The following is a 14,023-nucleotide window of genomic DNA, read 5'->3' as shown; positions in this document are numbered from 1 at the left end:
GGGCGAAGCCGGGGCGGACCGCTAGTATGATATATATTTAAGTAATTCATTATTATGGGGCTATGCTAAAATCCATCAACATTATTCATTTTACGTATAAACAGGACAAACATTCAAACTTTGTCACTGAAAATATTATGACCTAAAAAACTACGGTACCCCGCCTTATCACGGTAAAGAAAAAATATATGTTATCAATCATCACTATCAGTAATAATCAATACTTATCTATATTTGTTGCAGTTTTCACTCATTCTAGTGCTGTGAACATAGTGTAAACACTAAAATATAGTGCATTGGTGTTTAAATTTTAATTAGGTATAGCAATTATTGTGTTGTGGCTATTTAAATTCGGTGGAAAACTCAAAAACGTGACGGCTACTTAAAAATCTAATATTAAAAAATTATTATTCCTAAAAAAATTAAAATATGTCGTTGTAAATCTTCTTATATATAAAAATGAATCGCAAAATGTGTTGGTAAGCGCATAACTCGAGAACGGGTGGACCGATTTCGATAATTCTTTTTTTATTATATTCCTTGAAGTACGAAGATGGTTTTTATGTAGAGAAAACGTAAATATGTACCACGGGCGAAGCCGGGGCGGACCGCTAGTATATGAATAAATGACTTTTATGTAACTAAATAATAATAAAGTTTGCGAGGATATGTGTGTGTGTGTGTTTGTTACTCTTTCACGCAAATACTACTGAACCGATTACAATGAAATTTAGCACACATATAGAGGGTAACTTGGATTAACACATAGGATAGGTTTTATCCCGGAAATCCCCCATGAACGTGAACTATGCGGGTTTTCCTTTGAAATGGCGGCCGAAGCCGCGGGCGTAAATCTAGTTTCTTAATATTTTTCTATCTTCTAAACATGAATTTATAATAAACTAGCTTTCCGCCCTCGGCTTCGCCCGCTCAGTCGAAAACCTAATAAATTATATAATATCTTCCTCGAGAATCACGCTATCTATTAAACGCGGGCGAAGCCGCGGGCGGAAAGCTAGTAATATTATATTATACGCCACAATCTCAAAATTACATAAGGTTGATTCACTCGCGAAATAACTGACTAATTGTGATTAATAATTGTGAAATTCAGATAATTCAGCCTGTGGTTTAGTTTATCTCTAAACCAAAATTATTCATGTGTATAAAGGACTAGCCGTGCCCCGCGGTTTTACCCGCATCACTCCGATCCTATTGGTCTTATCGCGATTATATTATAGCCTATAGCCTTCCTCGATAAATGAGCTATCTAACACTGAAAGAATTTTTCAAATCAAACCCATAGTTTCTGAGATTAGCTCGATCAAACAAACCTTTATGATGCAAATGCAACGATTCATAAATAAATAAATTTTTATCAAAATGAATCGCAAAATGTGTTGGTAAGCGCATAACTCGAGGACGGCTGAACCGATTTCGATAATTCTTTTTTTATTATATTCCTTGAAGTACGAGAATGGTTCTTATGTAGAGAAAACGTAAATATTATGTACCACGGGCGAAGCCGGGGTGGATCGCTAGTTGTAAATAAAATCAATTAATGTAGCTATACAGAAATATAATATGAAAATTTTGTGGAAGAGTTATAACATAAAAATGCTATACTATGCTATGTTAGATATTATTTTAAAAAATATAATTTCATTAAAAACTAGCTGCTCTGCGCGGTTCCACCCGCAGTGCTCCACACCTGTTGATGAAATATAGCCTTCCTCAATAAATGAGCTATCTAACACCGAAAGAATTTTTGAAATCGGACCAGTAGTTCAAGAGATTAGTGCGTTCAAACAAACAAACAAACTCTTCAGCGTTATAATATTAAGTATAGTTTAAAAAATTACATAATTACAACTTAATTTCTTCTACTAAATAATAATTATAAATAAAAAATAATAATTTGTCTATCATTGAATTTTTACCAAAAATTAGTATTGAAGTTATTATATTTATTTGTTTCTATTGTAAATTAATTTAACGAAAAACAAGCATAATGTCTTATAAATAATCAAAGTATTAGCAAGTTATAATTTCCTTATCAATTGATAATACGATAATTTTATGGAAGATATCGGCCACAGTCGATTATTGAAATTCTTCGTAAAAGGGTACGTATATTTGTTTTATTATATTAATCTGTTTTTTATAACTATTGTGCAGCTAAATAATATTTTTTTAATTATTAATAAGCTTCAAAATGTTGTTAATCTTATTATTATGAAATGTCATTTTGACAGGAGCGAGTGAGTGTTTTTTTGAAGTGAAAACTTCTTTAGCGGCGTTGAGCACTTTTTCTGTAATGGGTATAAAATCTTAAACTCGAGTCAGGACACGTGACCTGATCGAAAAAGCATAAGACGGATGGTTCTGCCGGCACTCCCGGAGTGCAACCCGTCTTTTTTTATAAATGTCACATAGAATGAGTTACAATTGTTTCAAATGAAGATTACTATATCAATTACTAGCTTACCGCCCGCGGCTTAGCCCGCTTTGTCTAAAACCTAATAAATTATATAATAAACTGCGCAACGGATTTTGATGCGGTTTTTTGTAATAGATAGAGTGATTCAAGAGGAAGGTTTTAGTATATAATTTTTAGGTTTTAGACAAAGCGGGCGAAGCTGCGCCCTTCGGGCGGTAAGCTAGTAAAATTATAAATGCGAAAGTTTGTGAGGATGTGTTGCATGTGTTTGTTACTCTTTCACGCAAATATTACTGAACCGATTACAATGAAATTTAGCAAACATATAGATTTATCCTGGAAATCCCACGGGAACGGGAACTATGTGGGTTTTTCTTTGAAAACGCGGGCGAAGCCGCGGGCGGAAAGCTAGTAAGTCATCATGGTAGAGATATTTATCATGAATTTTTATTTAAATATTTTCTCTTGTTATTATTTTACAATACTTGTTAAAAAATAATCCCCAAAAATGCAGAGCGTAATCACAAAACACTTTATTATCAACTTAACAACTTAACTGTCCCCATACAATACAAAATAACACTAGCCCACGTCCATCAGTTTTTTTTATCTATTAGGGTAAAAAACATTCACATTGTCTTAATAAATTATATTTTATGAAAATAGTTATTGTTTTTATGTATTTTATTCAATTTATATTTAAGCCTCATATATGAGCATGAGCGTGGGATAAAAGATTTTTTTTTCCAAGTTCAATGAGTCATATGTGTACACATCAAGTATAGACAATAAAACTTGATTGATGACCCGACGAACCGAATTTGATGATCCCGACGTTATAATAGACTATAATGAAGCAAAAGGTATAGTTATTTCGGACCAACTAGCATCCTTTCACTCTCCTTTACGCAAAATCCTAACTTGGTACAAAAAAATCGCTTTTGATATTTTATTTCAAGTTGCTGTAATAAATGCTAGGTGCATTTACAATGATTTGGCATCAGGATGTCCTAAATTGTCTGTTTTGCAAGTACAAGAACATTATTAGTTCGACATTTTTTAGGGCTAGCAGCGAGAACTACAGAAAATAACGTGCCTCAAAGACTTTCGCTTTCTCTGCCTCCCAGATCTCCAGTTTCTAGTTCATATCCTGGCTATAGTGTTCAAGAAATTCCGCGTAATACTACAAACAATAAGTTAGTTCGATAGAGATGTACCGGTTGCTATGAAAAATTAATAATTCAAGGGCAGTTGGCTCGAAAAGCTAAACAAGTGCACACAGAGTGCAAACCATGTAAAAAAGCATTTTGTTTATATTGCTACAACGAAAAACATAATATTATGTGTTGATTGGTTCTCCTAATAATACTTACAAACATATTTTTCATAATAAAACGTTTTCCTTTTCACTGTATTTTTTGTTTTATTTCGAACAAATAGGATACACACACCTACCTACCTTAGTACCTACCACAGATAATGTATAAAACTTTTGCGAAAATTTATTTAAATTTCTTGAAGGTTAGGGTTTTTGCCACACGTTCACGTAATTATATTTAGTATATCACTCCACGTTCATAACAAAAATATACCCCAAAGATTCTTGAAAAAGGAGTCACCTGTGACTCACGAACTTATTCCAAAAGTTCACCATGAGTCATATGTGACTCATTGGACAGTTAAGTTGTTAAGTCCGATATGCACAATTTTGAACAATGACATAATTTCCCAGAAATATAGTAGCGTATCTTGTATTGAAATTATTAAATTACTAGCTTTCCGCACGGGGCTTCGCCCGCGTTTTCAAAGAAAAACCCGCATAGTTCCCGTTCCCGTGGAATTTCCGGGATAAAACGTATCCTATGTGTTAATCCAAGTTACCCTCTATATGTGTGCTAAATTTCATTATAATCGGTTCAGTAGTATTTGCGTGAAAGAGTAACAAACACACACACATCCTCACAAACTTTCGCATTTATAATATTAGTAGGAAGGATAGGATATTAAATAGACTCATTACAAAATAATACCAATCTTAAATTGATTGTCTCACGTTGGATTTTAATCAAACGAACATAGAGGCAAGAGCATTCTTTCGTGATCTTTTAGTGTAAACGAAAACTCGTATTCAGTGTTGTTCAGTATTAGAACATTGCATAGAACCTATTCGAATTTCGAACGCACTAAGAACAACGAAAGAATGCTCTACGCGTTTAGGTACACTAAAAGAATTTGACATATTGGGTAGAATGTGCATTCGCTCGTCTGATGTAAATGGACCCTTATAGTCTATAGAAATATGAAAAATGACAGTTACAATAAAATTAAATAATAGATATATATATAGATACGAAAGTCGAAACTAGGTAGGTAATAAGCAATATTAAAAATGCGAATTTTTATCTTGTGAATGTGAATATTTTAGTTCTTTTTTTATGTTGTATGAAGGATTACTGTTAATTACTGGCTGCTTATAATACGAATCTGTTGAAAACAAAGTCTGATGTTTATTTTTTTTGCCACTATTACGTTATTTAGGTCTTCATTTGTTTTTAATGACGAAAACATACCTATTCGTTGAATATCTATAAAATAACCATTTAAAAAAAATTGCTCGCCATTTGACAGATGAAATTTTTATTTTTTTTTGTCATAGATAATATAATACTATATTTATCTCAGAGCAATAAACCTATAGAGTACTTGTATCGAGCGTATACAATTTACATATATTTGTTTCTCTCTATCTAAAGAAAACGTCGTATGAAAGAATGAGATAGCTATAGACTACAAGCTACGTTTCAACATAGTCATGGCACCATTTTTACTATAGGTACGTATTTAGATAGATAGAAGGTGATAGTGATGGGATGTGCTTCAATCGATAAAATCGTGAATGCATTTTGCATTTACGGTTTCGTGAAATAATAAATAATAAAAAAAAAACAAAATTAATCATAAATTTCAGTTGAATACATTATTTGTTTAATCCTACGAATATAATAAATGCGAAATTATGCGAGAATGGATAACTTTCTCTTTCACTGCTGAACCGATTACAATGAAATTTTGTACATACACACATAGGATAGGTTTTATACCGGAAATCCCACGTGAACGGGAACTGTGCGGGATTTTCTTTAAAAACGCGGGCGGAAAGCTAGTATATTTTAAAATAAATTTTAAAACTTGAAATATAACTAATTTAAAATAAAGATCAATAAAGTTAAAGGAGTGAGGAGAAAGGCACAGTCAGCATGAATTTTAACAAGTTCATAAAAGGACAGTCTTAAAGAAAACATTTTCCTTACATCCTACTAATAAAGCGAAAGTTTGTGAGGATGGATGTTTGTTACTCTTTCACGCGAAAACTACTAAACCGATTACAATGCAATTTGGAAAAATTACTTTTGATCCCGTAAATCCCACAGGAATGGGAACTATGCGGGTTTTTCTTTGAAAACGCATGTATATTAAGTATGTATTTCAATAGTAGTCTATCTATGAGAACTGTCATTTAATCAACCGTTTAATTTTCACATAGTTACACATTTAAAGTAAATGTGTAAAAAAATTTCCAAATAAAATTCACTCACACACAAATGTATTTATTATCTAAAGGAACAAAAAAAAACGTAAGCGTAAGATTGCACAATTCTTCTAAAGTATCCATCTTGATAACACGCAGGCTCGAAATGCAGTGAACACAATCTAGCAAATTTCGACGGCGTCCAATCTACACGTCTCATGTTTTATACCCATTTTTTATTTAGCTCTGGAAATCTAAAACAAAATGAATTTATTAATAATCTAAAAGAGAAACAACAAACTAAACAGATAAGTCAAATAAAACAACCACGTGGTATTTTTTATTTTCCAGCTGTAGAAAATTTACATCTATTATTTGCTACAACAACTACATATAAATCTGATATAAGAAACAAAATAAATAAATCAACGTTAATATGAAATAGATTTTTTGTCATAAATCGATAATATACGCTAAATGTGTTACAACACTACGGTGGTAAACAAAATGCCAAACGTGATAATATTGTGACATTTTTTAAAAATTATTTAATTCTTTTGTATTCCACAACCCCATAAAGTGGGTAAATGTTACAGTTACAACATAAACTTATAAAAAAGCGCTTGATAAAACCTTCAAATAGGGTTAGAACATAAATATTTATCAATTTGCTGAAAATCACTTACCGATGGAAAGATATTTTTTCATTGTTTTCATCCAAAACTCCCATTCGACTAGTAATAGCCGGTAGCTAAACATACAATAGTCATTTTAGCACACTGACAAATAAAAAGAAACACTATACACTTTATATTTTCTAAATATTTCGTTAAAAACACTTGACGCACTGAGCCCACCAGCTGGTTGGAAAACAAACTGACTGCCGGCGCGCTACGTTTGAAGACAGTGCAGATACTCTATTGCTATCTCAATCTGACTTATGCTGTTATTGACTAAGAGTAAGTAGATTAGAAAATATGTATTTTGTTCTGTCTCAATATAAGAACTCTATAGGTTTATTCCTCTGAGATATTTATTGTGTAATATAGAGTATATATTCTATGGTAATATTAAATGAATAAGTTTTAACTAAGGATTGAAATCGGCTTGTGTTATTATATACATATTATTTTAATACCGAAGGCAACGATTAGAATTAAGGTTAAGTGTGTATGTGAAACATAATAAATAGTTTGTCTTATCGATTCTTGATACATGAGTTCCGGTGTTATCGATTTTAGTCCTTATTCAGTGCACATTTATTTACTATCTATACATAAGATAAATCTTTATCTATATAATATGCAAAAGCAAGTCGTTATATTTTGTAAAACGCTGAACAGATTTTAATGGTATTTGGTTTGTCTCCTCTTAAATTGGGATGAAGTAAAAGTCCCAGCGAAGCCAGGGTCAGCAGCTAGTTTAATTTAAAATATCTGATTAATCTCATATAAGTGCACAGATATTAAACACTACATAGTATACTTATAAGTGTAAGGTTTCTTGATTAAATTTGCCAATGCCATGTTTACTGGATTCAATCCCTGGGAATGTCTTACTAATACATATTTATAAGACCTTTTTTAATATCCTTCTTTATTTATGTCTCTCTCCATAATTCACGGGTATTGCCATAAGGAAGCTACCCGGTCCTTTGGAAGGCTTGCGTGGGGACAGGGATCCAACACGCAGATGCCCTTTTGAGAATTTTAATGTGTTGTAGGACACCAGCCGCAGCCTGCCCATAACTGCTCCATAGAGATACAGCCCGCGGCCGATGTAGGGCTATTGCAAAATATGGGAATTAAAAATCTGGGCTATGGAAAGGGGGTGTTCGATGGATTGATTGAGGAGGTTGGGTCTTTATTTATTAATTATTATTATTTTTCCAGAAAAATCATGTCTGATACAGAAAAAAAAGACAATGATACAAACATCGAATCTAAAGTACCAGGCGAGCAGGAAGTACGAGGAGTGAGCGCGAGCGAGACAAATATATCACAAGCTGAAGGAACGAGCGAGACAGACTTCCACTATGAGCCTGTAATAACAGTGACGAAGAAAGAAGCGTCATTCACGAAGGGCGATTTGAAATTGCAGAAAATCAGCGTCACGGAAGATATATCGGTAAAGTACCAACATTTGTTTAAAAAGCAGACGATGCCGGGCAAAACAGTAGTCACCCAAGTGCAAACACTGCAATATAAATACTGAAAATAAATGTGTTGTTGGTACATGCGTTTTATTTATTTCGAGTTTCCAATTATATTTAAGACAGTTAAGACACATCTAAGAAAAGAGAATAGGTATGCATAAAAGTTCATTTTTATTTTTTCTATTAAAATTTTTACATTGGTAAAATAAAGATTATTCTATGTTACCTACCTCAATTTAAACCCTAGTAGGAGGCCTGCGACCCAGCAGGGCGAACGTATATGGGCTGATTCGAGTGTACTACATACAACTTGAAAACTGTAGGCTTATCTTTATACCAAAAGGATAGTGAACCATGACCAATGAAGCATTATACGAATATTTTCCCACTTATAAACTACAGAACCAAGTTTTTAATTTTCCACATATCTGTGTCGATATATTCTGTGATTCTTAGTACCCTCGTAGCATAAACAAGAATTTAGCAGTAATCACGCTCGATTGCTTTAATTAAACTTTATTTTTGGGGCGAACCAATGTCTATGTCTATGTCTAATAATAAAATTGAATAGTAGAATATTCAAGTACATATTTACACATTTAGATTTGAATAAAATAATTTCCAAATTTTTGTAAACACATCCCGCGTCCCCGTAGTGGGGTAAGGGGCAGATGCATTATGCACACAACTGTTTCACTGATCGATTTACTTTAGGGACAAGTAGGTGATCAGCCTTCTGTGTCCTGCCAGACCGAGGCATTTTTTTTCTTCGTCTCCACCGGAAATCGAACCCAGGACCCCTCGGTTCTACGCTCACGCGACAACCACTGTACCAAGTAGGCGGTCAATTACCAAATGCTGATGATTTATAATTTACAGGGACGCGCGGAGTCCCATATTCCATTTTTAACCTAACCAACTCTTTCTACGAGATTCTTCAAGTAACAATTAATGCATTAAAATAGGTCCAAATCCGATCAGACTCAAGAACGAAATCGTAACAAACAAATTGGATTTGATCTAATCACATTAATTGACTCTAATTACTGATTATACATATATACTTGCAAATAATTATATGTACTTGATAGCTCACACGGAGCAGAACCTTTCTATACAAGAAGAAATAATAAAAATAATATTCCAATGAAAAATCATGTTGTTGAACATGGTACCATATCTAAAGTTTAACATAAAAGTATTTTCGTTCCAGGACAAAACGAAAAATGAGACAATTATCAACGAAGTACAAATAATTACGGATAAAGACGGTGCCTGTGAAGTGACACACACACAAACAATTGAGACGGTGAAAAAGGTTGAAAATACGACACCGACGCGAGAAATAGGTAAATTACATTCAAATCTATACTAATATTATGAAGCTGAAGAGTTTGTTTCAACGCTGATAATCTCGGGAACTACTGGTCCGATTTCAAAAATTCTTTCGGTGTTAGATAGCCCATTTATCGAGGAAGGCTATAGGCTATATGACATCTCGCTAAGATCAACAGGAGTGGAGCACTGCGGGTAAAACCGCGGAGCACAGCTAGTCTATACTTATAATATTACTAGCGGTCCGCCCCGGCTTCGCCCGTGGTACTTACAAAAAACACATCTTTTCTCTACATAAAAACCATCCTTGTACTTCAAGGAATATAATGAAAAAAGAATTATCGAAATCGGTTCAGCCGTTCTCGAGTTATGCGCTTACCAACACATTTTGCGATTCATTTTTATATATATACTAGCGGTCTGCCCCGGATTCGCCCGTGGTACATATTAACGTTTTTTCTACATAAAAACCATCCTCGTACTTCAAGGAATATAATAAAAAAAGAATTATCGAAATCGGTTCAGCCGTTCTCTAGTTATGCGCTTACCAACACATTTAGCGATTCATTTTTATATATAAGATAAAGAGGAATTTTAGATAAATTTATAAAGATATTTTTTATTTATTTGTATTAAATAGGCTCCGTAAATACTTTTTAATGATGTACTTTTCTAATAGATAGGCTATATTTTTTCGTTTCTATCCTGTATGCGAAAGTTTGTGAGGATGGATGTATGTGTATGTTTGATGTTTGTTACTCTTTCAAGCAAATACTACTTAACCGATAACAATGAAATTTAGTACACATACCTATAGAGGATAACTTAAATTAACACAATATTGGATAGGTTTTATCCCGGAAATCTCACGTGAACAGAAACTATGCGGGTTCTTCTTTGAAAACGTGGGCAAAGCCGCGGGCGGAAAGCAAGCGCGGATCCAGGGGGGGGGGTCTCGGGGTCATGACCCCCCCCTGGGCTAGGTCCACGACCTAAGTGGACCACTGATTTAATATTAAATTTTTTAAATTAACAAATTAATACTGTTCAACATGATGTTTTTATTGAATTTTGAGACATAAAAGTAATATAGAACAATGAAATCAATTACGTTTGTAATTGATTTCATGGTAACGGAAGAGAACATAACAAAAATTATAGAAAAAGTTTATTAGGGTCGACCTGTGGTCGTAATTAAAGGACAAAAAACAGGTTTTTCGATTTTTGAAAAAATCTATAACTGCGGAATAAAGTGTAATGGTAAAGTTGTATGTAATTAATTTTTTTTCTACAACTTTGGCTGTTACACTTTTCACACAAAACCTCAAATATCGAAATATCCCAGTTCGTGGATAAGACATAAAATAGCAATTTTTTTTTTAATCAACAATAGAAAATACAGCCAAATTACAACAAAAAATCGGCCAAATGCGCATCGGACTCGCGCACCGAGGACTCCGAGCAAACATATTTTTTCATTATGTTGTATCTTACAATTTTGTTTAAAGGATTTTTTTCTTTACCTGTGCTTGTAAGAGCTTAAGTCGTTGCTTTTAACCAAATTTCAAGACTGTGTTCACGGGAAGTACCTTGTAGGTTTTGATTGATGATTCCCTTGCAAGTATAGTTGCGAATTACAGAATATGCAGATATATTTACTATATGTACTTATAACAGATTTAAGTTATTATAGACCTGAGTTCTGATGTGAATATCAATTAAATACATGTATATTTTTATTAAATTTAATTAAATAATTAGGGTTTTCGCAGTTATTACTTACTACATCTGTGCTATAACACGATACTTTTTACTCAATTTCAAGACTGTGTTTACGGGACAGGGTGCTCCCTGCAGGTATTGCAAATTCAAACGTTTTAGCCAACGCAATCAAAAGATGCAGCTGTAAATGCTGAAATTTTTCGCAAAATTCGACACTCCCTAAGAAATCAAAACCTACAGGGTAGTTCCCGAGTACACAGAGTCATGAAAATTAGTACAATTAAACGTCTTATAACGCAGACTAGCTTACCACCCGCGGCTTCTCCCGCTTTCTCTAAATCCTTATAAATTATATACTATTCCCCTTGAATCACTCTATCTTTAAAAAAAACTGCATCGAAATTCGTTGCGTAGTTTTAAAGATTTAATCATACATAGGGACATAGGCACAGAGACAACGACTTTGTTTACTAATTGCGAAAAGCATGAATTTTTCCTTAGATTATAATATAAAAAAATATTTTAAAAATTTTTTAACTTAGGTACAACCCTGTTACTCATGAACGCTGTATTAACTGACATGTATTAACTTGATATTCATACCAAAAACTCAAGTCTATACCTTTACGCTATAATAAAATCAAACTTCTATGTCAACGAATCAGAAGATACAGCCGTAAATGCCGAAAAATTTCGCAAATTTCGACATTCGCTAGGGAATCAAAACTCAAAACCTACAGGGTACTTTCCGTAGACTCAGAATCTTGAAATTTGGTACAAAGCAACATCTTATAGTACAGATACAGGAATAATTGCAAAAAATATACATTTTTCAAGTTTGTCTGCCTGTCAAGACCCTTTTTCTCAGGAACGCGTGGAGGTATCAATCTAAAATTCATACCGAATACTCAAATCTACGGTTCCTTAAAGCTGTAAAAAAATCAAACTTATAAGCCAACGCAATCAAAAGATACAGACGTTTATGCTGTAAATTATCGCAAATTTCGACATTATCGCAAGGGAATCAAAATCTATAGGTATTGTACTACTTCCCGTGAACACAGAGTTCTGAAATTTGGTTAAAAGCAATGTCAGCACAGATGGAGGAAAAATTGCTAAAACATACATTTCATGCTTATCAACATTCGCAAGTGTTGCCAGGAATCAAAACCTAGAGGGTACTTCCCGTGAACACAGAATCTTGATATTTAATCTTTATTTAATAGAAACTTACGTCTTATAGCACAGATAAAGGAAAAATTGCAAAGAGCATAAATTTAATATTAAAACATATAAAAATGTTTGTACGGAACTCTTGGTTCGCGAATCCGACTCGCACTCTTAGATCATTAAGTAATGGATAACACACGCAGGCGTTTCCCCTTTTGCCGAGGTATAAGATTATTCGAATCGAAAAATCTTATGCTTTCATAAAAACTACTTGCGTAATCGATTACGAACACTCTGCGTATTCGTAAAACATCGAAAGGACGTCTGCGAGTGCTCCGCTAAAAATGCCGTTTTGCACTGTCATGTATTGCAGAAGCAATTCAAACATGTCGAATATTAAAAAAGATGGAATAACCTTTCATTTGTGTATATTTTTTTATTTTTTTAACGTACATTTCTAATTAAATGCAATTTCTAATAATCGTCGATGTATCGTTTAGCGATATGATCAAGACAAATAATCGAGTCATGTGTTTACTCGATCATTGATGCGGCTTCACGAGACTATCATGGAAAGAAAATATACAAATTTAATCTTTATGAACTAAGAGATAAAGTTGAATTTAAAACGCGATATTGAACCGCATTCCCCACGAGACTATAAAGTGATGTAGCGAGACTATCTTGAAGAAAAAATATACAAATTTAATCTTTATGAACTAAGCGATAAAGTTGAATTTAGAACGCGATATTGAACCGCACTCCCCACGAGACTATAAACTGATGTAGCGAGACTATCTTGAAGAGAAATTCAAATTTAATCTTTATGAACTTAGTGATAGAGTTGAATTTAAAAAATCGTCGCTGAAAAGGTCGTAAATTTTTACGACTTTCTTAGTGACGGACTGCTTTTAACTTGAACGTCGATAAAAAAATATTTTTCTAAGTATAATTTGAAATGAGATGAGAATTAATCTTTATTATATTACAATTTTACACAACTGCATAAAAAGGAGTATAATGTTTATTTTGTAAATCTTGTATATATTTATTAAAATTTACGCTCGGCTACTTTTAACTGGCAGAACATTTTAATCGTACGGAACCCTTCGTGCGCGAGTCCGACTCGCACTTAGCCGTTTTTTTGTAATGTTAATCTTGTAACCTTTCTATTATGTAATTTGTTTATATGTATGTATTAATATTGCGTATATTTCAGATTTACAAAAAATCGAATTACAATTTTTATTATATCTGTAGCGACACCTTGGTACAGAAATAAAAAAAGACGGGTTGCACTCCGGGAGTGCCGGGAGAAGTGAAAACTTGATTATTAACGTTGAGCATGTTTGATATCCATCCGTCTTACGCTTTTTCGATCAGGTCACGTGTCCTGACGCGAGTTTAAGATTTTATACCCAACGCCGCTAAAGAAGTTTTCACTTCAAAAAAAAGACAGGTTGCACTCCGGGAGTGCCGGCAGAAGTGAAAACTTGATTATTAACGTTCAGCATGTTTGATATTTTGGAATGGTATCCGTCTTACGCATGGAATATAAGGGCTAAAAAAAAGTCTGTCGTCACCTGACGCGAGTTTAAGATTTTATACCCAACGCCGCTAAAGAAGTATTCACTTCAATAAAAATTTCTGTACCGATATTTATTTTATTGAA

General features: G+C 33.4%; 1 protein-coding gene across 1 annotated transcript in view; it reads left to right on the top strand.

The window, feature by feature from the left end:
* The first annotated feature begins 2,002 nt into the window (after window positions 1–2,002).
* LOC149475978 (uncharacterized) overlaps window positions 2,003–14,023 on the top strand; it is a 30,955-nt gene continuing 18,934 nt past the window's right edge. The window contains exons 1-3 of the mRNA XM_089713103.1: window positions 2,003–2,126; window positions 7,862–8,096; window positions 9,338–9,473. Coding sequence (XP_089569229.1) covers window positions 2,080–2,126; window positions 7,862–8,096; window positions 9,338–9,473 — 418 coding nt within the window. The 5' untranslated portion in view covers window positions 2,003–2,079. The remainder of the gene's footprint in view (window positions 2,127–7,861; window positions 8,097–9,337; window positions 9,474–14,023) is intronic.

Source organism: Colias philodice, chromosome 29, assembly GCF_061535455.1.
Source record: "Colias philodice isolate Cphi_HAF_F1 chromosome 29, ilColPhil1 Martin Lab GWU primary, whole genome shotgun sequence".
Taxonomy (NCBI): domain Eukaryota; kingdom Metazoa; phylum Arthropoda; class Insecta; order Lepidoptera; family Pieridae; genus Colias; species Colias philodice.
Note: the sequence above shows the minus strand (reverse complement) of the source record. Positions and strands in the feature narration are given on the sequence as shown.